The following is a 23,350-nucleotide window of genomic DNA, read 5'->3' as shown; positions in this document are numbered from 1 at the left end:
GCATCCCAAGAGAATGGGATTCAGATAACTGTGCTAGCAGAACTGGGACTCAGTTCTGGAACAGGCAGGTAAGCTGACCTGTAGGACAAGGCCATGCCATTTGACTGATGGGAGCTGTGCCTCCGGAGCAGCCAGGCCTAAAGGGATGCAGAGGAGGGGGAGCAATGAGGGGGTCGGGGCCCCCTGAGGACCCCAGGGAGCCCATGGATACTCATTTTCCACTCTGAACTCAGTACAGGTTCAAACAGGAGACACTACCTGCTGATTGGTTGAGGTACCAGTATTTCATGGTCTTCTGCAGCTTCCGATCCCTGTGGCTTGTGATCAGGATGTGGCAAAAGCTGACCAGCACAGGGTTGGTGTGATAATGGTCCACAAAGAGCATGCCGACCCATGCCTTGAAGCCTGAAACACATGTGAAAGCAGGTCAGGCCTGGCCTGGAAGTCACTGTGTAGGCCAGGTTGGCCTTGAACTCACAGAGATAGATCTGCCTGCCTCTGCCTCTCCCGTCCTGGCTAACTGCTAGTCATTTTCCTTTGCCCTAGTGGTCTGAGTTCTTATAGAGAATCTACAGAGTCAGTGTGAAGATCTGGAAGGATTCCCGGAGAGGATATTCTACTCTGTGCATTCGATGGAGAACTCGAAGCTTGCAGGGGCTGAGAGCCGTCAAGAGAAGACAGAGGAGAAGTCAGCGCAGATCTTAAACAGCCGAGGGAATGAATGACCCGGCCCGGGGCTAGAAGCACTAATTTCACTTCCTCGGAACGGCTTTGATTTTAGAGTATATTAAACCAGATACATTCTTCACTAAATGTTCAAGTGACAACATTATTAATTCTGGGATGTGTTCTCGTCTCCAATCTATTTGGAAAGTTTGAGTCCCCGTCCCTCATCTCAGTGGCCTGTGGAATGGGCAGGGTTAAAGAACCTTGAATTCCCTTCTGACCACCAGAATACACATTGGTTTTGAGTGATCACATGTATACAGGAAAGAAGAGGTCTTTCACCCGAACCTGGGGCTCACCGATTAGGCTAGGCTGTCTGTCCAGTCAGCCCTAAGGATCGTCCTGCCTGCACATCCCCAGTGCTGGGATTACAAGCAGATCACATGGCTTTTTAAATAGGTTCTGGGGATCAAACTCAGGTCCTCGGGCTTGCACATTAAGCCCTTTAATGACCCCAGAATGCATGTTTCTATTACTTGGCTTTATGACCTCTACCAGAAGACAAGTTCGAAGCCTGCGAAGGTGTGAACTCATATCCACCCAGCTTCCACAAAGGTGTGAGGCCACCTATTCCCCCAAGGAGGCCAGCAGGACTGCCACTCACCCATGTCTGCATCCTCGTAGCCGCTCTGCATGATGGTCCTGTCAATGCGTGCGATCAGCCACGTGCCCAGGAGGCAGCTGATGAGCAGCCTGGAGAGGCAGGCACCCAGGCCCAGCAGCACGTTGTAGAAAAACAGGAAGTAGTTGAAGTTGTGGAACGCTCTCCTGCAGACAGAAGCAGGCAAGAGACAGCCCCTCAGTCAGGCAAGGTGGCCACACAGCCTGCTCTGGCTTGATCCAGACCAGACATTAAACTGCAACACTGTCTCCAAAGTTACCGCCTGCTGGATCAAAGTGGAGCCGAGCAGCCAGCTCACAGTGCTGGAGGGATGTGGTGTCCCTGATGGGGGGTGGGGAGCACGAGCACAGGGCAGGCTGAGTGCTACTTTGTCCTTGTGTGACCTCAGGATTCTTACATGAGGCTTTGTGGAGGACAAATGTCATGGGGCTACTGCGGGCTTAAGGGTTGCGACAATATTGTGTAGCAGGAATCTTAGAGAGTCTTATTAATAAAATCAAACCCGGGGCCAGTCATTGGGGTGAAGTGCTAGATGGTCAGAGAGACAGAACAAGCCACAGCTAACCTCACCTGGCCAGCTTCTCAGCTGGTCTTGTTTCCTCAGACTGGATGCTTCTGTGTCCTCATCCCAAATGGCTCTCAGCTGAACTGCTGCTCGAAAGCCTGAAGCTTAACCAGCCCAATGCTTCTAGTTTCTGGTCCTCACGCCTTATATACCTTTCTGCTTTCTACCACCACTCCCTGGGATTAAAGGCTGGCTTTCTGGGATTAAAGGCGTGATGAGTCACCATGCCTGTCTGTATCCTTGAACACATGGATTTCTGCCTCTGGAATGCTAGGATTAAAGGCGTGTGCTACCACTGCCTATCCTCTATGTTTAATATTGTGGCTGCTCTGTCTCTGACCCCAGATAAGTTTATTAGCGTGCACAGTATTTGGGGGAACACAATACCACAACATTGTCATTCACCGTTGTCACTGCCGTAGGACCTGTCCCAGACAGAGCTGGACCTGGTTCTCCAGAGGAAAAGTCCCAAAGGACCACCTGACCACACGGTCCTGTCACCTCAGGACCAAACCGCATCTGAATGTCACAGCCCCACCCCACCCCCCACCCCCGACAGAGGACTTTTTGGTCTTGTCACTCTCTCCCCAATGTGTAAGGACACTGTATGGTGGACATTTGGGGATCTCACTGTTCTCCCAGCACATGAGTTAGTGTCTCCCCTCCTCCCTGCCTCTCCCCTCCTCCCTGCCTCTCCCCTCCTCCCTGCCTCTCCCCTCCTCCCTGACTCTCCCCTCCTCCCTGACTCTCCCCTCCTCCCTGACTCTCCCCTCCTCCCTGACTCTCCCCTCCTCCCTGACTCTCCCCTCCCCCTGTCTCTCCTCCTCCCTGACTCTCCCCTCCTCCCTGACTCTCCCCTCCTCCCTGACTCTCCCCTCCCCCGTCTCCCCTCCTCCCTGCCCCTGCCCCGCATCCCCTCCTCCCCTTCTTTAGATCATTCAGGACTCCATGGCCTTTACCCAGGTGCCAGCCCTCTCTGGTAAGCTATGAAGCTCTCAGAGGTGGTGAGTAGGGATACCTCTTTGTTGTCGGTACTAAGGTTGCATCAGTGAATGAATGAATGAACGAATGAATGAATGAGGACTGCATGTACGGGGCTGTGCTGTCCATATTTTACATGTTTCATCCTTAAAACACCCCTTTAAGGGATGCAAAATAACTTACAAATGGGAAAGCTGAAGTTGGCACATTCAGTGAGGACATACAAGGTCACATGGCTCTTTCACTACAGGAAAAGGCAACTCTGGATCCCAGGTCATGTGACCCCGGAGCTCCCCCTGTGCACAGCACTGTAGCCGCTGTGCACAGAATTCAGAGCCCTCCAGAACCTGCGCACCACTAGGTAGAAGGTGGACGCAACCGTGGCAGCCCTGCCCACCCACCCCTCCTCCTCCTCCGCCCTCACCTGTTGTGGACAGCCAGCCCTGCACACCCACCTCCTCCTCCTCCTCTGCCCTCACCTGTTGTGGACAGCCCTGCACACCCACCGCCTCCTCCTCCTCCTCCTCTGCCCTCACCTGTTGTGGAGAGCCAGGGGCTTCTGCTTGTCTGCTGTGCCCAGCTTGGGCTGCAGGAAGAATCTGCCAGCGATCCACACCTGCAGGATCATGAGGCCCACGACTACAAATAGGGTGAGGCTGAAACACAGGGCAGGTCCACCCTGAGGTGATCTATCCTACTGTTCCAGGCCCTTCTCTGATACACAGTGAGTGGGGAGAGGGAGAGAGACAGAGATACAGAGACACAGAGAGAGAGACAGGAACAGAGAGACAGAGACAGAGAAACAGAGGGAGACAGAGGGTGGGAGAGAGAGACAGAGAAAGAGACAGAAAGAGATAGAAACAGAGGCAGAGAGACAAAGAGATAGAGACAGAGAGACACAGAAAGAGATAGAAGGAGAGAGACAGAGACACAGAGGGAGATAGAGAGATACACACACACAGAGGCGGGAGAGAGAGAGAGCACCCAGAAGAGCAGCAGCAGAACAAGCCTGAGCTTTGACCCCACCCACGCCCATGCCTATGGTGCACATGAGCAAAAAATAAAAGACCCACAAAGGGGATGTGCCCCAGGGCCACGTGCTGACTCTCCAGCTCCAGATCGAAGCCCATGGCTCCCCATTATGCCCCTTTTTGCTAAGGGTGGCAGTGGCGTGGCAGTCTTCAGAACAACATAACCAAGTACATGCCACCCTTTCACGCAGAGAACGCGTGTGAGAAGCGGCCAGAAAGCGGCCAGGCCAGGCACTGCAGGGGCACGGGAGGCTCTGGGCAAACATGGAGTCCAGCTGTTCAGAGCAGCAGTCCTCAGGGGTGCCCCGTGCTGAAGTGCCATGGGTGGCAGGCAATATGGCGTGGTGACTGAAGCGAGCGTGGGCTTCAGCCTGCCCTTCTCCCTGAACATAGCTCCTGCCCTTCCAGCACTCCTCTCTTGGTGGCATCAAGCTCCCAGAGCTGTTATGAAGAAGAGCACGTCAAGTGCTCGGCCGCCGTCAGCCTGTCACTGTCTCCAGAGAGTGAGTGAGGCTCTGGGAAGGGTAGGAACTTCACCCCGGGCAACACAACACACCAGACAGCTTACCCACGGTTCCCGCTCCTTCCTTCCTGCTGTCCCGCCTCTTATTTCATCCCCCTACAACTTAGTTCCTTGTTGGAAGATGGGACTCTATGCATCGTACACATGATTGTGAAGGCCCCATGGAATGATGGGAGAGGAAGGCTTTTGAAAACACAAGATTCCCTCCCTGTGAGGGTCATCAGAACAAGACCTTGGCCCCAGGGCTGGCTCCCCAGCATCAGGAAGGAGAAGTCATCTGCTCAGCACTTACACCCCAAGGCCCAGCCCGCGCAGCATCTCCAGCCCTCGGTGGTGGAGGATGGGCATCACCAGACTGTACATGAGCATCACACCACAGAGGCTCTGGACCACATGGATGATGAGGTAGCCTGGAGATGAAACAGAGGGGATCGCTAGGGGTCCCTCTTGGCCCATTCCCACACTCCCCGCCGCAGGCAGACCTGACCTATGTCCTCTTCCACCAGAGGGGCACGCGGCACAGCCTGCCGCTGCTTCTTCTGCCTACCCTGATTTCCCTATCTTCCTGCTTGCCTGGCACTCTGCCAGATGCAGTTCAAAGGTCAGCTCCCCTAGAAGCCCCTAGAGTCCTGAGCAGGTGTGAGGGTCATTTCCTCCTCCGCTCATTGGTGCCCCCAGCAAAGGCAGCCAGTGAGATGAGGGCGGACGGGAGATGACTCATGGTGTTTCTCTACCATTCTCCAGACTCCTCAAAGTTAGAAGCTCTGGCTGCCTCTCCAGCCTTTCCATGTCTCTCCTCACAGCTGGGGCTCTGCAGGTGCCCAGAGAACATGTGCTGGGCTCCATGGGTCCTGGGGTGGCACTTACCCCAGAGGATGTAGGCTATTTGCCAGCCAGAGTACCTTGCAATGGCCACCTGCGGGTTAGAAGAAAAACAGGGGTCTTCGTAGGCTGAGCGCTCCCTTCCCTCCAAGCCTTGTACCCAGGACCCCATATTTGATCTGAGGGTCACCCATACACCAAAGCAGGTTCTTCACGTGGCTGCATCTGGGGACGGAGGCCTGGGCTTCTCTGGGGTCCTGTCAGGTGTGGCTCAGCTCCCCGACAGACTCACCACACTCGCTGCTGAGGAGGGACTCTGGAACTTCTGAGGGAGGAAGTCCTTGTCTCCAGCCCACAGCCTCTTTATATGCTTTCTGTGGAAGAGGAAAAGCAGGTGACACTCCTGATCATGGCGCTTTCTGTAGAGTCAGCGCTCAAAGGAAAGACCCAGGGAGGCCTAAGGCAGGGGGCGTCAACTGCAGCTCCTGGCAAAGTGCTGATTTCTCTTCAACGTCCTCAAGGTTACTACAGTTCATAAAAATAACACAGGACAGCAATTGAACCTGATAGATGAGATTATATGGTTTTTTTTTTCATTCTGCTTTCTATATTTACTCTGTTATGGTGAATGCATATTGCTTAATAATATTTTTTAAACAGTTAACACCAGGAAGTGAGTTTTGTTGACAGCTGAACCTTATAACCTAAAGAAAAATCAAGGATGGGCTAGATGGCCCGGCAGGAAAGAGCACTTGCTGTAGAGCCCAACACCGGAGTTCAACCCCAGGCCCACGTGGTAGGAGAGGGCCAAGGCCCGCAAGCTGTCCTCTGACTCCACACACGCCATGGCACATGCACCCACACACACATCAGACACACACCCACGCATACAATAATAATACATTTTTTGTTGTGGGGGGTTTGTTTGTTTTGTGATAGGGTCTCTTCATAGCCCTAACTGTACTGGAACTCACTATGTAGACTAGAGTAGTCTAGAACTCACAGAGATCTGCCTGACTCTGCCTCCTGAGTGCTGGGATTAAAGGCATGTGCCACCATGCCCAGCCCAATAATACATTTTTAAACGGAAATAATTTAAAGGGGCAACAACCCCTTATAGAATCCCGTCCCCACCACTCCATGTCCCGCATCCCTGTCCAGTTCCTGGCCTATATGTGAAGGTTGGGTTGGCAGTGTTCTGTTCCTAGGCCACACTCTCATTTGTGGGATTCATTCTTTCTTTCTTTCTTCCTTTCTTTCTTCCTTTCTTTCTTTCTTTCTTTCTTTCTTTCTTTCTTTCTTTCTTTCTTTCTTTCTTTCTTTCTTCCTTTCTTTCTTTCTTTCTTTCTTTCCTTCCTTCCTTCCTTCCTTCTTTCTTTCTTTCTCTCTTTCCTTCCTTCCTTCTTTCTTTCTTTCTTTCTTTCTTTCTTTCTTTCTTTCTTTCTTTCTCTTCTCTTCTCTTCTCTTCTCTCTCTCTCTCTCTCTCTCTCTCTCTCTCTCTCTCTCTCTCTTGCTTTTTCTTTTCTTCCTTCCTTCCTTCCTTTTTTTTTTTTTTCACTTTGTACTCAATCTCCAGTATTTTTCCTGGCTGAATTCTACTTTTCATGATCACTAAATTGGAAATTCTTAAAGTGACAGGAAAAAATGTAGCTCTCAACCCCTACTCCCAGGGAACTGAACAGATTCTCTCCCACAGCCTTCTGGCCCTTGCCCATCACTTAGTCTCAGCCACCTGAGCATCTGAGGCACTCTCTCACTGGAAACCCACTGCCACGCCAGCCAGGGAATCAGCCTCATGGGAGACCTAGCTTTCCTTCCTCCTGTGGACACTGTCAGCCCTCTGTCCTTCTGTCCATCCCCATTCCTTCATGTCATCCCCAATACCCAGAAACAAGTTTCTACTTGAAACCCTTAGTGGTCACACCTGGAAGGAGCTCAGAAGCACTCCCTACCGGGCAGCCCACAGCCACCACACTCTCCTAAAATCCAGAGAGGACACAGAAACCAAGGAAGGGAAACCCACCCAACAAAGACCATATATTAATACAGAATTAACCATCATCTCAAACCCAGATGCCTGGATGCCAGCATAAACACACAACAAATAACTGTTGGGGAATATTATTTTAAGGTGTGTTGCTTTTGTTTATTTTGCATTTGTTTAACTCTGTGAAGCTGTGTTATTTTGCCTGTCCAAAACACCTAATGATCTAATAAAGAGCTGAACGGTCAATAGCAAGGCAGGAGACAGGATAGGCGGGGCTGGCAGGCAGAGAGAAGAAATAGAAGGAGAAATCTGGGAGAAGAAAGATCAAGTAACGAGAGAGGAAGGAGGAGGACTTCAGGGGCCAGCCAGTCAGCTACCCAGCCACCCAGCTACATAACCAGCAACAGAGTAAGAAGGGAGGAAGGTATACAGAAATAGAGAAAGATAAAAGCCCCAATGCAAAAGATAGATGGGATAATTTAAAGTTAAGAAAAGCTGGAAAGAAAGAAACCAAGCTAAGGCCGGGCATTTATAAGTAAGAATAGGTCTCCATGTGTGACTTATTTGGGAGCTGGGTGGTGGGCCCCCCAAAAGAGTAAAAGAAAATCCAACAACAAATAACAGTCAGGACAATATGTCTCCCTAGAGCCAGCAGCCCTCCTATAATAGGTCCTGAGAGATCCAATATAGTTGAAGCACAAGACAAGGACTTCAAAGTGTCTATTATAAACATGATCAGGGACTTTAAGGAGAATATGAATAAATCCATTAATGAAATTCATGAAAACCCAAACAAACAGTGGAATGAAATGAAAGAAATGTTCAAGACATGAAAGTGAAAACAGAATCAATAAAGAAAACCCAAACTGATAGAAAACTGGAAATGAAAAATGTAGGAACTCAAACAGGAACCTCAGAGGCAAGCTTCTCCAACAGAATACAAGAGATGGAAGAGAGAATCTCAGGTATTGAAGACAAAATAGAAGAAATTGACACCTTGGGTCAAAGAAAAATGTTAAATCTAAAAAATCCCAGGCACAAAACATCTAGGAAATCTGAGATACTATGAAAACACCAAATCTACAAATAATAAAAACCAAGGAAGAAGAAACCCATGCCAAAGTCACAGAGAATATTTTCAACAAAAAATCATAGAAAAAAAATTTACCTAATCTAAAGAAAGAAGTGCCTATCAAGATACGAGAAGTATACAGAGACAGAGAAAGAGAGAGAGACACCCAGAGAGACACCGAGAGCGAGCATGAGCATGTGTCCTCTTCCTGCACTGCTGTTCTTGAGGTAGATGCTCCCAGGCCTCTTGACCCCACTCCACTGATGATTCCTTGAGCTGAGTGTACCTGCTGGGAACCTGGTGTTATCAGCCCTTAACAGCAGAACAGATCTGACACCCAACAACGAGAATGCACGAGAAACACGCAGGTCTCTGGGTATCAGGAGGACTTGCCCCTCTGCTCAAGTGCTCGGACATGTCATTTAATCTTGTTGAGTTCAGCTTCATCAACTGTAAACGTTGAGAGGAAAATACTCAGCTCCCAAGGCTAGGGTAAAGTTGGGATAAGGACTGTAATGGCAGATCATTATAGATGTCCAGCCTGTTAAGCTCATATTCTTCTCAACAAAAGGTGCATTTGACCATACCTGGCCCTTGTATTCATTTCCTAGTGCCACACTAAGCCATGCAGGTACTGGTCAGGAATTCTGGGTAAAGAATGTCATGCATACTTTTGGCTGAAGTCATACAAATGACTCCTAGAATTTTCTTACCTGTAACAGGCCAAAATGTGGAAGAGGTAGCTGATGCATGTGAGGGAGGCAGGGAAAATGGTCACCACCCAGGCTCCTGAAATATGAAGGGTAACATGAGAGGGCTTGGAAAACGCACCTGCAGTGGACTTGCAGAGGGCAGAGCCTCATCAGAAAGGTGTAGGCAAACCTGTTACACTCTCCTTCACCTCATTCTCTGTGGGCGAGCCTGTGCTCGGTTTAGCCACACACATCCCCGGTATAGTTGATTGCCTGCATGGTCTCCTGAAACCTTTGATACTAATATGTTCCAGCTACATTCAGTTAAGGTTGGGAGAAGTATGTGTTGTTCTGCTATCAACAGTAAGCCCCATCCAGGAAAACGAAGGAATAGCTGACTTCTAATTGCAACTTTTGGAAAGGGGATAGGGTGGGAGTACATTGGTCCCAAGAACAGCTGGGATCAACAGGTTGTAGCATCCACCTTCCATCGGGTTTTGTTATTTAGGCTCTGTCTTGGTTACTTTTCAGCTGCTGTAACAAAATACCCTGGCAAATGCTGTTTAAGGAAGGGAGGGTTTTTCCTGGTTCACAGTTCTAAGGTACAGTCAGAGTGGGGAAGTTACAGTAGCAGGAGCTTGAGGCAGCTGGTCACATAGCATTTGCAGCCATGAAGCAGAGAAGAGTGACCCCTGAGGGCACCAGGCACATAGGGCGCACATGTACCTAAAGTAATAATAAGTAAATCTTATTTTTTTTAAACAAGGGGTGCTGCTAAAATGTAAGTATAATGTGCTCTTTGAGTGTGGACCTCAAGGTCTCACCATACTGAACATAAATCTGCATTAAAGATTCATTCACAGGCCACAGTAAAACACAGCAATGTGAAAGGATCGGCTGCTGCCTGAGTGTTCACTTACAAGGTGCCTTTCTGTGACCACAGAGCTATAAGAAAGTAATTCACACTAAAGATGGCCCCTTCTGGCTCTGATGTTCTCCCAGCTCATTAGTCTTAATGGGAAGAAAATCACTTGGTGCAGGTGTCTCATGACTTAAGGGACTGGTGTTTGAATGAGGCTGTCCCCCATAGGGTCAGACGTTGGAACACTTTGGTGCCCAGTGGGCGGCGCTGTTTGGGAAAGTTGAGGAGCTGAGGCCTTGGAGGTGTGTCACTGCAGGCCGGCTCTCAGAGTTTAAAGGCTCTTGTTTGCGATTCAAGATGGGAACTCTCAACCTCTCAGTTCTGCTCCAGCTGCTCGATACCTCCCTGCCACAGTAGACTCTTACCCTTTTGGAACCACAGCCCGATGAAGCCCTCTGTAAGTTGCCTTGGTCGTGGTGTTTTATCACTTCAATAGGAAGGGAACTGATACAGGGATATTTGGTGGGTTAGGATCATAAAACATCAGTGCCATAAAATCCTTTGGAAACCATGATGCTGTCTGCCTAAGTCCCATTTTACAGATGAGACAAGCTGCATGTGTGCATGTGCGAGCAAGTGAGCACACAGGCCAGAGTACAACTTTCAGGAGTTGGTTGCATGGACATGTGCATGTGTAGGGGAGGGCAGAGGTCAACCTTGAATATTGTTCCTCAGGAATTGCCTACATTGATTTTATTGTTGCTGTTTGAGGCAGGATCTTCCACTGGGACCTAGGGCTTGAGCTGGCTGACCAGCAAGCCCTAGGGATCTCCCTGTCTCCATGTCCCGAGTCCTAGGATTCCATCATGCCCATTTTGTGTGTGGGAACTCAGATAGTCCTGCTTGCACAGTAAGCCCACTACTCACTGCGGTGGCTGGAATAAGAATGGCCCCCATAGGCTCATATGTTTGAATGCTTACTCATCAGGGAGTGGCACTACTTGGGAGGGATTAGGAGGTGTGACCCTGGAGTAGACAAGGCCTTGTTGGAGGAAGTGTGTCACTGTGGAGGAGGGCTTTGAGGTTTCAAAAGCCCAAGCTAGGCCCAGTATCTCTCTCTTCCTACTGCCTGTGGATCCAGATGTAGAACTCTCAGCTACTTCTCCAGCACCATATCTGCCTGTGTGCTGCCATGCTTCCTGCCATGACGTTAATGGACCAGACCGCCAAAACTGTAAGCCAGCCCCAATTAATTGCTTTCCTTTATGAGTTGCCATGATCATGGTGTCTCTTCACAGCAATAAAGCTTTGATTAAGACAGTCATTAGTCATTGCCCAGCTGCAGGCATTTATCCAGACATCTTGTCCATGATTTTTTCTTATCTAGGGGAGAGTGGACATCTCCTCTCTCTAAGGAGGGTGGACATATCATTAGGATATGCTGTTTTCTGGGAAAGCCTCTGTCATAAAGTACCTTTCCTGTGACAGGGTCTCAAATAGACAGTCCTCCAAAGGAAGACACACAAATGCCCAGTATATATATATAGAAAAAAATGAGAAAATGATTATTATTCATCTTCAGGGGATGCAAATTAAGAACACAAAGAAAAATCACTTCATAGCTGTTGAGATCATGGTGGGGAGGCATGGCAGCAGGTAGGCATGGTGGCTGTAGTGGCCACTGAGTGCTCACATCTCCAATAACAAGCAGGAAGGAGAGAGAGCAACCGGAACTTTGCAGTGACTCTTTACACTCTCAGAGTCCTCCTCCATCAAGGCCACACCTCCTAGGCTTTCTGAAACCTGACCACCAGCTGGGAACCAACTGTTCAAATACATGAGCCTATGAGGGGTTGTCATTCAAACCACCACAGCTTGTCTGCGGAGGTTGTCTTGATCGCACTCATTGACGTAGGAAGACATGCCCACTGTGGGCAGCACCATTCCCAGGTCCCAGACTGTTTAAATGGAGAAAGGGAGCCGAGCACAGAAAGCACTTGCCTCGCTCTGACTCCTGACAGGGGGTATGATGTGACCCACTGTTTCAAGTTCCTGCCCTTGGATTTCCGTGTGGGAAAGACTGTGCCTTGAACTGTGAACCAGAATAAATCTCTCTCTTAGGTGGCTTTTGTAAGTGTTGTTTATCACCACAACGGGAAAGGAAACTAAAACAACTACTTAAAATGAGAAATGTCTATGGCAGTGGTTCCCAACCTTCCTAATGCTGCGACCCTTTAATACGGTTTCTCATGTTGTGGTGACCCCCAGCCATAAAAGTATTTTCATCACTACTTCATAACTGTAAGTTTGCTACTGTTAGGAATCATGATGTAAATCTCTGTGTTTTCCAATGGTCTTAGGCGACCCCTATGAAAGGGTTGTTCAACTCCCAAGGGTCATGACCCACGGGTTGAGAACCTCTGTTTTATGGGCACATGCAGTTCAACCCCAAATGGTCTTTAACAAAATGAACTGTCCGGAGCCCTCTGTCCTTAGTCAACCCAGGAAGGCACAGGTCAACTCTAACACAAAAGAAATCCAGGCACCCTGGTCAGGCAATTTCAATGCTATATGGATGATGGAGAGTGGATGGCTTTACCTTTAGAGACGCTGATCAGTTCTTTCACCTGTAGGATGACGGGGGTCAAGGTCCCCGTCTCATTCATGTGGTTGAGGTAGCTCTGCAGCCTGTCTTCAAATATATCCAGCTCGTCTCTCACAAGTAGAAACACACAGAACTCCATGACGATGAACTGGGAATGCAGAGCACGGGCGTCAAGGTCTCCCAAGACCAGCTCAGTGTGGGAACAAACAGATTTCTTTGGGGCTTGAGGCCAGCCTCTTGCAGGCAGCCAGAACCCTTGAAAGTGACCATGCACAAAGCTTGTCTTTCACACATAATGACTAAAAGAGCACTTGAAAGATAATGGAATCCCACGATGGAGGGGTGACCCTAGGGGCAAGACCAGCCACATCTCCATGGCTCCCTTCACTAATATAAACTGGAGAGGCAAGTCCACATGACAGCAGCGCTTGCCCACTGTCCTGTCTGCCCACCACCACACTGCTGCTTCTCTGGTTCCCGCCACCTTCTTTCTCCACCAACCAAACCAAGCTTGTTTTTCCAGAGTGGAGTGCAAGCCGGGCGGTGGTGGCGGCGGCGGCGGCGGCGGTGGCCGCGGCCGCGGCCACGGCGCCTTAAATCCCAGCACTCGGGAGGCAGAGGCAGGCAGATCACTGTGAATTCAAGGCCAGCGTGGTCTATAGAGTGAATTCCAGAACAACTAGTACTATTACACAGAGAAACCCTGTCTCAAACAGAGAGAAAGAAAGGAAGGAAGGAAGGAAGGAAGGAAGGAAGGAAGGAAGGAAGGAAGGAAGAAAGAAAGAAAGAAAGAAAGAAAGAAAGAAAGAAAGAAAGAAAGAAAGAAAGAAAGAAAGAAAGAAAGAAAGAAAGAAAGAAAGAAAAGAAAATAGTGGAGCACAAATGCCGCCGTCATCAGGCAGTTTCTTAGTCCAGAATAACTCCCTGAGCTTCAGAACACTGTCACCAGGTCCTTTTCTCTCCTTCCATGTCTTACTCCTTCTCTTGGACCCACAGCTTCTCCTGGACTAGGACTATGCCGAGTCATCTCTCTGCCCTCTCCTAGCTCTCAACACAGTGCTTACTATACAGCAGATGCTCCATAATAAATTCTTAAGACACACCATAACACCAAGCCGAGTGAGTTATTCAACACTGCAGGGAGCTCCAGTTGTCCTTTTAAATCCGTCCTCTGGGACTGGGGAGAGGGCTCAGAGGATGAGGGCTAGCAGAGCAAGCATGAAGGACCTGAGTTTGATCCCCAGCACCCCCATACAAAGCCCAGCATGGTGGATGTGCTTGTAACCCCAGAGCTGGGGAAACAGAGAAAGGCAGATCCCAGGAGTTCTGTGACACTCCCCAGCCCCAGCCGAGCCTAATCAGTGATCTCCAGGTCCCAATGGGAGACCCTGTCTCAAAAAAACAAGGTTGGGGGGGGGTGCCTTGGGAGATGGCTCAGGGGATAAAGCACTTGTAATAAAATCGTGAGGATCAGAGTTCAGCTCCCCAGCATCCATATAAAAGCCTGGTGGGCATGGCAGCCGCCTGTAATCACATTGCTAGGGAGTACAGCCAGGGGACTCCTCACAACGAACTGGCTAGGTAGAGTGCCGCAGTTGCCGAACTCTGGGTTTAGGAAAAGACCCCGCCTAGTGAAAGAAATGGAGATAACTGAGGAAGACACCTCATGTCAACCTCTGGCCTCCACATGTACATCGCACGCGCACACACATACACGCACGCACGCACGCACGCACGCACGCATACACACCCATGTATCCCACACACATATACACAAATGCAAAAGAAAAAAAAAAAGATGACTCTGAGGAGCAACACCCAAGACTGATCTTTGGGCTCCATACATGTGGACACACGGACACACACACACACACACACACACACACACACACACACACACACGCATTTATACACACAAGTACAGTAAATTAATTAATTTAAAAACTCTTTTAGCCTTGTGGACTGATTTCCCAGCCTCCCTCTGTCAGGTGTGGCACACGACCCCTTGTGGACAGTGGAAGAGAAGCAGAAGAGACAGACGGTTCTTCTGCACCTTGTTCAGGAAAACCTTCTACAACCATCTTGCCATTTCCCCTCCATGCTGCTGACTAAGTGGCCTTGAAGCCCTAGGTATGGGGCGGCACATGATAGAGGATTTGGGGTGCCTTAATGATTGCAAGGAAGAGAGCTGCCTCCCCTACCTGCACATGCCCTCAGCACTGGGGGTGGGGGTGGGGAGGGCAAACACGTATAGTGACAAGTCACTGGCATTTGAAAGGTGTGCTTTGAATGTGATTAAACCCATAGCTCATAGGGAGCAGCACTATTAGGAGGTGTGGCCTTGTCGGAGGAAGTGTGGCCTTGTTGGAGGAAGTATGATCCTGTTGGAAGAAGTCTGTCTGAATTCACTGCCTGTTGCCTGCAGATCAAGATGTAGAACTCTCAGTTCCTTCTCCAGCACCATGTCTGCTGCATGCTGCCATGCTTCCTGCCATGATGACAATGGACTGAACCTCTTAAACTGTAAGCCAGCCCCAATTAAATGTTTTCTTTTATAAGAGTTACCATGGTCATGGTGTGTCTTTACAGCAATAGGAACCTTAACAAAGATAAAAGGCATCAGAACTTCGGTATAACCTAATTAACGCATTCCCTTAAAACTTTAATCACAGATTTACTCTAAAGAAACACCATCATCCCCTGTCTTAACAACAAGCAAAGATAACTGGGCTTTACTGTCTGCATTCTGCATATCACAGCTGCCTTTGACTCAGCCATTTGACTTCCAAAGACTTAGACCGTGACCAGCGTTTTGAGGTTATATCTGATAAAACACTGAAAGGAGAATTATATCAACACTGAAAACATTTTCTTAAGAGAAAAAAAAGGAAATGAAAGATAGTTCAGTTTTGATCCATACCGTAAACCAATTCTACCTGTCCACTTTCATCTTTAATTTACTGAAATTATTTTTGTGAGAATTAATTACCTGCTGGGCAGTGGTGGTGCACGACTTCAATCTCAGCACTCAGGAGGCAGAGGCAGGCAGATCTGAGTTTGAGGCCAGCCTGGTCTACAGAGTGAGTTCCAGGACAGCCAGGGTCACATAGAGAAATCCTGTCTCAGAGAAAAAAAAAAAAAAAAAACAAAGAGAGGTAACCAATTACTTTATATTTAAAATGACTAAATTCTTCACAATATAACTTACTATCTATAATTGTACATTTTCTTTGGAGATAATTTCTATCAACTTTCCTGAGTCAATTTTGCATATTAAATAACATCAACCATATTTTTCCTTATCAACTGTTAGTCAATGCTAATTTTTTTAGCAACTCTTTATATATATATATATATATATATATATATATATATATATATATATATATTTTATTTATTTTTTTTTTGAGACAGGGTTTCTCTGTGTAGCTTTGCGCCTTTCCTGGATCTTGCTCTGTAGACCAGGCTGGCCCTGAACTCACAGAGATCCGCCTGCCTCTGCCTCCTGAGTGCTGGGATTAAAGGCGTGTGCCACCACCGCCCGGCTTAACTCTTTTTATATTTTAATCATTTATTTTCTCTTTCTATACATTGGTGTTTTGCCTGCATGTGTGTCTGTGTGAGGGTGTCACATCCTTCGAAACTGGAGCTACAGATAGTTGTGAGCTGCCATATGGGTGCTAGGAATTGAACCCGAGTCTTCTGGAAGAGCAGCTGGTGCTCTTAACCACTGAGCCATCTCTCCAGCCCCATCAATGCTAAATTTTACCACAAGGATTTATTTTTTTTTAGACACAGTCTTACTATGAAGCCCTGGCTAGCCTGGAATCATATAGAATAGTCAGCCTTGAACTGAGAGATCCACCCGTCTCTGTCTCCCGTGTGCTGGGATTAAAGCCACCACCAGTTTTATTTGTCCCAGATAACTGTCCTGTGACTGTCACTGTCTGGGTGAAGGGTCCTTGCAGGTAAAATGGTAGGGCGAAGTACTGTACCTCCTCAACTCACCACATTCTGTTCTGACCCAAACTTCAGGCACAGGCTGCTTGTCCCAAAGACTGGGTGACCGCAGCCCGGATTCTTCTCTTTACAGAACAGGAAAGGATTTCCATGGAGCTACTTACAAGGTACAGGCAGATGAATGCCAGCACGAGGGTCCCAATCATCCTGCTGGGGTACTGGAAGAAGGGGTCCCACTCATACACCCTGGCTTGAAACCAAGACTTCTCTCCTTCTCTGTGAATGAACGGACACCAGAAAAGGAACTCTGGGAGTTTCCACTACTTCTCAATTTCCCTCTTCCTTAAGGACAAAAATGGAGTTTTTTTTTGGGGGGGGGGGCACAGAAACCCCAACTTCTTGCAGCTGGAGTCTCTGAATAGGTTCTGGTCACCCTGAGTGTGACATGGGACCTAGGGGAGACTTCCCAGCCCCTTTTGCTCTGTCTTGTTTTCTTTTGCTCTGGGAATGCAGACTAGTGGCTGGTCCAGGCTGGCGCTTCAGCAGCCACGTTGGACCCTGAGGCGGCCCTGAGGAGGAGAGGTCCACACTAAGATGCTGGAACAGAAACACAGGTGGCTTGTGGGCCGACATCATGGGCAGTGTGGGGCCACTGTGGACTGCTCACCTCCAGAGTTCTTATATATGAGAAAATAATTAATACATCTGGGTTTTGTTAATGCCAGCATTATCTCGAATATTTTGATACAGGTCTCCAAAGCTAATTCTCATTACAGTAGGAACTTTGACTCTGTGTGACCTGGGACAAGATACATCCCATCTCTGAATGGTGGCTGAGGCAGAGGTGGGCTGGAGGACTATCTCAGAAGCTCTGGTGGGAAGCTGATTACCCCCACCCTGGATCTTACTTGTTAAGTGAGGCTGTCACTACTTCCTATCCCAAGAAATGAGACAAGAAGCATGTGACTCAGGCTCACTAATCTCTGTAGGCCAATCATCTAGACACAGCAATCATTTTTCAGCTGGAATTTGATCCAGTGGAATATACTCAAATGACTTATTTTTAAAAATGGAAAGTGAAATGTCTCTTTCCTCTTGGAGACTGTAGTGCAGAGGAACCTACCTAGTGTGAGGCCCAGACAGTCAAGAGCACAGTTGGGGCCGGGCAGTGGTGGCGCACCACTTTAATCCCAGCACTCGGGAGGCAGAGCCAGGAGGATCTCTGTGAGTTCGAGGCCAGCCTGGTCTACAGAGCGAGTTCCAGGGCAGGCTCCAAAGCTACACAAAGAAACCCTGTCTGGGAGCTCTAGGAAGACGTAGTTCTGAGATTGTCTCTTAAGCCCCCTGGTCCAGTTGGCCCGACAGATTCCCTCTTGTCTTTTGAGAGTCCTGGGCCCCCGTTTCCCTCCCTGCTTTTGTCTGCTTTGGGTTGGCGCCTCTCCACAGTCCCAGGGTCTGTCCGGTGGGCCTGGCTCGAACCGCAGGGGTGAAGGGGGCAGAGGAGCGCTTACTGCGGGCAGGGCTTTCTCAGGAGCCGCTTCACATGCTCGGCCTGGTGGGCCTCCAACACTGACTTCTCTTCCTGCGAGGAAGGAGGGGATGTGCTGGCTCACAGGTACTTGCTAGGGTTTGGTCTCTTAAGGGCTCATCGCCATGGAGGCCAGGATTTAGATTCAACCCTCGGGGCAGGTTTCAACTTTGTCAGGCTCCAGCTTTCCCTGATAGGTCAGGGGTCTGGGCCTTCTCAACTCTCCTAGCCCAGGCTGGGCCAGCCACTGCTCTGAGAAGTTCCTTCACCAGAGAGGCTGTGCAGAAGACGCTGTAGGACAGCCCCCCTCCCCCTCTTGGGAACTCACTGCCTGTGGCTCCAGGCCCAGGCGGGTTGGCAGAGCTTTAAGGAACATGTACAGGAAGCGACCAAGCAGGAACCCCAGGCACAGCAGTGAGGGCCAGTAGAAAATGAGGGTCTCGAACCTTCCTAGAAACTGCAACAGAAACAGGGGTGGGGTGGGAGGTTAGCAGGCGGTAGTGAGGTAAGGCTGGGGCTGCATCTCTGAAGACATGGTCAGGACTGTCTGTCCAGAGGCTCCCGCCAGGATCCACCTTCCCTGTACAACTAAAGCAGTGACCAATCCTTGCTCTACATCGTCAGCCAATCACCGACTGTGCCCCCTCCACCACATAGCTGACCAATCCCTCCTCTCTGTCCCTACATGATCAGCCAATCCCTGCTCCCCCTCCCTACACGATCAGCCAATCCCTGCTCCCCCTCCCTACACGATCAGCCAATCCCTCCTCTCTGTCCCTATATGATCAGCCAATCCCTGCTCCCCCTCCCTACACGATCAGCCAATCCCTGCTCCCACTGCATGGTCAGAAGAAAAATGGGTTTGGAGTCCAGCAACCCCGGATAGAAAACTTTGAGTCCTTTTAGTTTATGAAACAGCTTGTTTTGTTTTAATCTAAGAAAGTAAATGTCCCTTTTGGGAAATAGAGATGGAATACAGGGGTGAAGTGGTGAAAGACCCCCGCTCCATTATGAGGACATGGGGCTTTGGGCCAATGAAATGCCCCCCCCCCCCAATAACTTAGCCTAAGAAACGCCATTCTGAAGGAATCAGAAAAACAGGAGTTCACAGCCATAGCCAGCCACCCGGCCTTGACAGAGATAGCTATGGCCAGCCATTCAGCCTTGAGAGAGATAACTGTGGTCGGCGGCCTTGGGAGAAAGACAGTTGAGTCGAATCAGGATATTTTATGGCTGGCCCCCTGGCCTTGAGGAATAAGCAGCTGGCCTGGGCAAGGCCAAATCAGCCACACACATACGACCCCAAGTTCACCCTGGCCTTCTTTAAAACAACCAATAGGGACCCTGTAACTATGCTTCTCGCTTCTGTAACCGCGCCTCTGCCCCTGGGATCCCATAAAAAGTCCCCCTTGCCCTAAGAAAGCGCGCAAGTCCTCCAAGAGACTTCGCCCCAGGTACCTGGTCTAAATAAACCCTCTTGCTTTTGCATCTGATCTGTGGTTTCGGTGTGTTCCTTGGGTTTGGGGTCTCTCCCGGAGGAAGATCTCAGCCGGGGGTCTTTCAGTGGTAGACAGAAGGAGGGGAAAATAGAAGAACAGAGAGAGATGAAAGAAGGGAGCAGGGATGGCAGTGGTTATCGGTTATCGAAAGGGAAGGGAGAGGTGGAGAGCAACAGGTTCCTCAAGGGAGTGTTTCCAACTTTTTTAAATGCCTTTTTTTTTTTTAACTGCTTTCAGACAAACACTAGTGGGACTCAGCTTTCACAAGGTACTGATCGGTTTCGTGTTTTGTCACATTCGGGGCGGGGGGGCTAGTTCCCCCGGGGAACTGGGGTTTGCTGCTGTGATGTAAGGATATGGGATAGAGAGGCCCTGAGATGGAGGTGTCAGAGTTCCCTTCTTCTCCAGTCCACGCTGACTCGCCGTGACCACAGCCAGCATTTTCCTGTTTCTCCTCCGTGTCTGTATGGCCCTCCATGGACATTGGAACTTAGCACATGGCAGTTTGGAATGAAAGAGTCTGAATTAGAAGATCCTACCCTCTCCCTAAGCAGCCCTAAACACTTGGAACTTCAAACACACCTCTGGGAGACTGAGAGGTCAAGAAGGGGCCGATGGAAGCCTGTGACCCAGAATCCAGGCCCTGCAGTCAGTGGTAAAGAAGTATCCCTGGGCAGAGGTTTGCCAGGTGTGCCCAGGCCCGAGGAGAGATGTGGAGGGAATGCCCAGCCGCTCAGTCTCACTTTTCTAATAGGCTCTGCTTCACGTCTCTTTATCACAAGCATCTAATAGTCTACTGATAAATCCTGGGAAAGATATAAGGCCTGGGTTCTAGGCCCAGATAACCTCTCTGACTCCCCCAGACCTTCCCGGGAGCCCTTCTAAGTACAGCGTGACACCTGAAAGACCCTGAGAAGGAAGGGCAGACAAAGGCCCACTGTCTGCCTGCAAGCCAGGACAGTTATGGCAGAAAGGACAGGATCGAGGAAGGCTATTAAAAAGCATCTGGCTTTGGCCCCAAGTTGACCATTGCTAGGTGTTACCAGTGAGTGGTCAGTTAAAGAGTGTCCACTGATGACAAGCACCTTTCCTGGCTGGCCATTACTGAGGTCCACAGGACCGGGAAGGTAAAAATCTAGAGAAATGCATTCAATTACTGCTAGAAGCCAAGTTATGGCAGCACCCAGAATTGACACAGGGTAACCAAACGGAGCTTTTGCAGAACAGGGTGGACCTAGCTAATAGGTCAGTTTGCTCTTTTTCAGTTTGCTCTTTTTCTGGGTTGGGAGAACCAGCCTGCAACTTTCACTAACTCTGGGAAGGACAACAGGTGGTCCTGCTGGAAAACTTCCCCTGATTCTTTGATTTTACAGTGAGAGAAGCTGGGACCAAGTTGGGTGAAGAGGGCTTTGACATTGGCTGGGTCCGGCCTCAGCTCCCAGCTCCCAGCTCTGCTGATGCCTGTGACTTACTCGGCAACATTGGCATAATCTCTTCACCTCTAAAGTAGGTTTGATGAGCTACCTTGAGGACCAAATGAAACAACGTCTGCCGGTGATCAGAGGGGCAGTGGATGAAAGGCACTACACAAACAGAAGCCGGGGGAGCAATACCCACTCCCCTCCCTCACAGATGGGGAAACTGAAGCCCAGGGAAGGCTTGTCTGAGCTCACAGAGCTGGGTGGCCCTGAGGTGGTGACTGGACATTCTGAGTGAGGTCAGCAGGGACTTACCTGCCCATGGGGACACTGTGAGATCTGAAGAATGGTGAGCACAAACCTGCAGGACAGAAGCAGGTTAGGGTCTGCTTCTGTCCCAGCACAACCCAGAGCAGCCTGGTGAACATAGCCCACATCCTGCCTGCTACCCCTGGGAGCCCAGGAGGGAGGAAGGTGCCCTACCCAGGGAAAGGAACACAGAGGCGCAGGGACCAGAGGACAGAGTCCACGAGGATCTTCCCTGCTCTCTCCCTGGCTTGCTGTGGAACATTAAGGATGGCTGCTGAGTGACTAAGTGGAGAGGTAATGGGCTGTAGGAAACTGTGTGACTGAAGGCGAGTGCTGGACATCCTGAGGGCCTGCAGAAGGAGGAAGAAGAGGCCAAGCCAGGATGGCCCTGAATGTCACATGACAACTTTCTCTAGGAGAAGCCATGGCCATGGGCTCCACAGCCTCTATGACGACCACTGTCAGTTTCCTTAATTCCTGGCATCTAGGAGTATTCTAATCACGAATATCCTCCTAGGATGCACACAGGGTCCTGGACAGACCTTCGGACGCCTCAGAAGTACCCCAAGAAGAAGCAACAATGGGGTATTGGGCAAGTCACCTCTGTCCACTCTGGGCTTTGTTGTTCTCCACAAAGAATCCCACGCCATCTCTGTCCCCCTGCCTAGATTTCAGCCATGGCCAAAATGGCCAGAAGGCGGCCAGCAGAGCCATCTTACCAGGTCAGGGAGTAGCTGAAGCCCAGAATGGAGCTGACCAGCCGGAACTCTGAGGACAGGCAGGCAAAGAAGGGGAAGTAAGACAGGCCGACTTCCATGCCCCCCAGGAGAAGCACGAAGGCTGGAAGAGATGAGACCGAGATGCTGTGGGCCCCTCTGCTTTCTACTCGGAGGTGGCCAGGAGAGCTGGGATGTTCCATTCTGAGCTCAAGTCGGGGCCTCAGGACCTAAAGAGCCAGCTGGAAGAGCTCTAGGCCATGGCAGAGGAATGCAGCAGTATCCTTCATTCAGCCACAGCCCCTTCCTTCTCCCCTCCCCATGGCTGGTGCAGCTGACCATGGAGATGAATACTGGAGTCTTTACATGTGAGTAGCTCACAGTATGGCAGGCAGAGGCAAGCCAGCCAGCAAACCAAAACATCTGTGAGGACGGCACCTAGGTGCATCATGGGGGCCCACACAGACATGTTGTGTGTACTGGGCAGCACTTGAGGGAAGGATTGTGGTCACACTGGTCCACCTACTGCGCACACTAGGGAACCCTCTCTACGGAAGTGATGGTCCCATTGGCCCCACCACTGGCTAGCTCTGAGATGGACTGACGGCATCTAGGAAAGGCCTAGTCATCCAAGATGACCCTTACTATGTGTCAGTGTTGGGATGTTCCAGGGCCAGGCACTGCAAGGCAGAAATGGCCAGGGTTCTTGCTTTTGAGATATTGACAGTAAAATGGGGAAGACTGTCAGGAGGGCAGTCTGAAATGAGCTGCAGCAGAGGCACATTCATCCTGCCACGGGGACACAGACAAGGCAGCCAGTGACACCCCATCCCCAGGAGGCAGAGAATGGAGCAACCTCCTGGAGGTGTTGCCTGGGCTCCAGCAGAGCACAGGAGGAGTCTGTGCAATGGAGAGAAGGTTCTGGAATTATACGAGAGCTCACCAAACCTGTAGGTCAGAGTAGCTCCTTTAAATAAAGAATGGAACCTGGGGAGAGAGGCCTCGGGCCAGTGGCCACAGGAACATACCCCATCCCTTGAGGAGGAGCCCCAGAAACTGCTGCTGTTAGAAGGCAGCAGCCTCGGGGGACTGGCTGAGGAAGGTGAGGAAGATTCTACTTCCTGGGCCTTTGCTGTTTGTCTAAAGCACCTCTCAGGGGAACTGGGGAGAAGCCCCCCAGGCAAGCTGGGAAGCATTTTGTAGGCTACTAAGCATTGATTTTGGGCAAGTAATAGGCTAAGAAGAATGTGGCTGCTCACAGAATTTATCCCTCCAGACCTCCCCCATGGCCTCTGAGGGCAAGTTCGTCCAGGTGACATTCGCAGCATGTGTGAGGCAGGCCTGGTACCTTGGGCCCACTGTGGAACCTTCAGGGGCTGGTAGCCTTCTGAGAACAGGAACATGACCTTATTGGCTGTGGCCCCAAAGGCCA

The 23,350-nt window shown here is 49.9% G+C and overlaps 1 protein-coding gene across 9 annotated transcripts in view; it reads right to left on the bottom strand.

The window, feature by feature from the left end:
• The window catches only part of LOC102924399 (stimulated by retinoic acid gene 6 protein-like), a 42,051-nt gene that overhangs the window by 1,335 nt on the left and 17,366 nt on the right, over positions 1-23,350 (bottom strand). For 7 of the 9 annotated variants that reach the window (XM_042271104.2, XM_042271107.2, XM_076564147.1 and 4 more), the window contains 14 exons: positions 23,267-23,350; positions 21,922-22,042; positions 21,209-21,254; positions 18,305-18,433; positions 17,960-18,030; positions 16,613-16,724; positions 12,483-12,636; positions 9,043-9,118; positions 5,563-5,644; positions 5,316-5,364; positions 4,741-4,858; positions 3,431-3,550; positions 1,331-1,494; positions 259-405 (listed from right to left, as the gene is read on the bottom strand). The exon at positions 23,267-23,350 is cut by the window's right edge and continues 47 nt beyond it. In XM_042271104.2, coding sequence (XP_042127038.1) covers positions 259-405; positions 1,331-1,494; positions 3,431-3,550; positions 4,741-4,858; positions 5,316-5,364; positions 5,563-5,644; positions 9,043-9,118; positions 12,483-12,636; positions 16,613-16,724; positions 17,960-18,030; positions 18,305-18,433; positions 21,209-21,254; positions 21,922-22,042; positions 23,267-23,350 — 1,473 coding nt within the window. The remainder of the gene's footprint in view (positions 1-258; positions 406-1,330; positions 1,495-3,430; positions 3,551-4,740; positions 4,859-5,315; positions 5,365-5,562; positions 5,645-9,042; positions 9,119-12,482; positions 12,637-16,612; positions 16,725-17,959; positions 18,031-18,304; positions 18,434-21,208; positions 21,255-21,921; positions 22,043-23,266) is intronic. The other 2 variants (XM_042271106.2, XM_076564150.1) reach the window with 2 other exon arrangements.

The sequence above is a fragment of the Peromyscus maniculatus genome, chromosome 2 (genome assembly GCF_049852395.1).
Source record: "Peromyscus maniculatus bairdii isolate BWxNUB_F1_BW_parent chromosome 2, HU_Pman_BW_mat_3.1, whole genome shotgun sequence".
Classification (NCBI taxonomy): Eukaryota; Metazoa; Chordata; class Mammalia; order Rodentia; family Cricetidae; genus Peromyscus; species Peromyscus maniculatus.
This window is presented reverse-complemented; position numbering and strand designations above follow the sequence as displayed.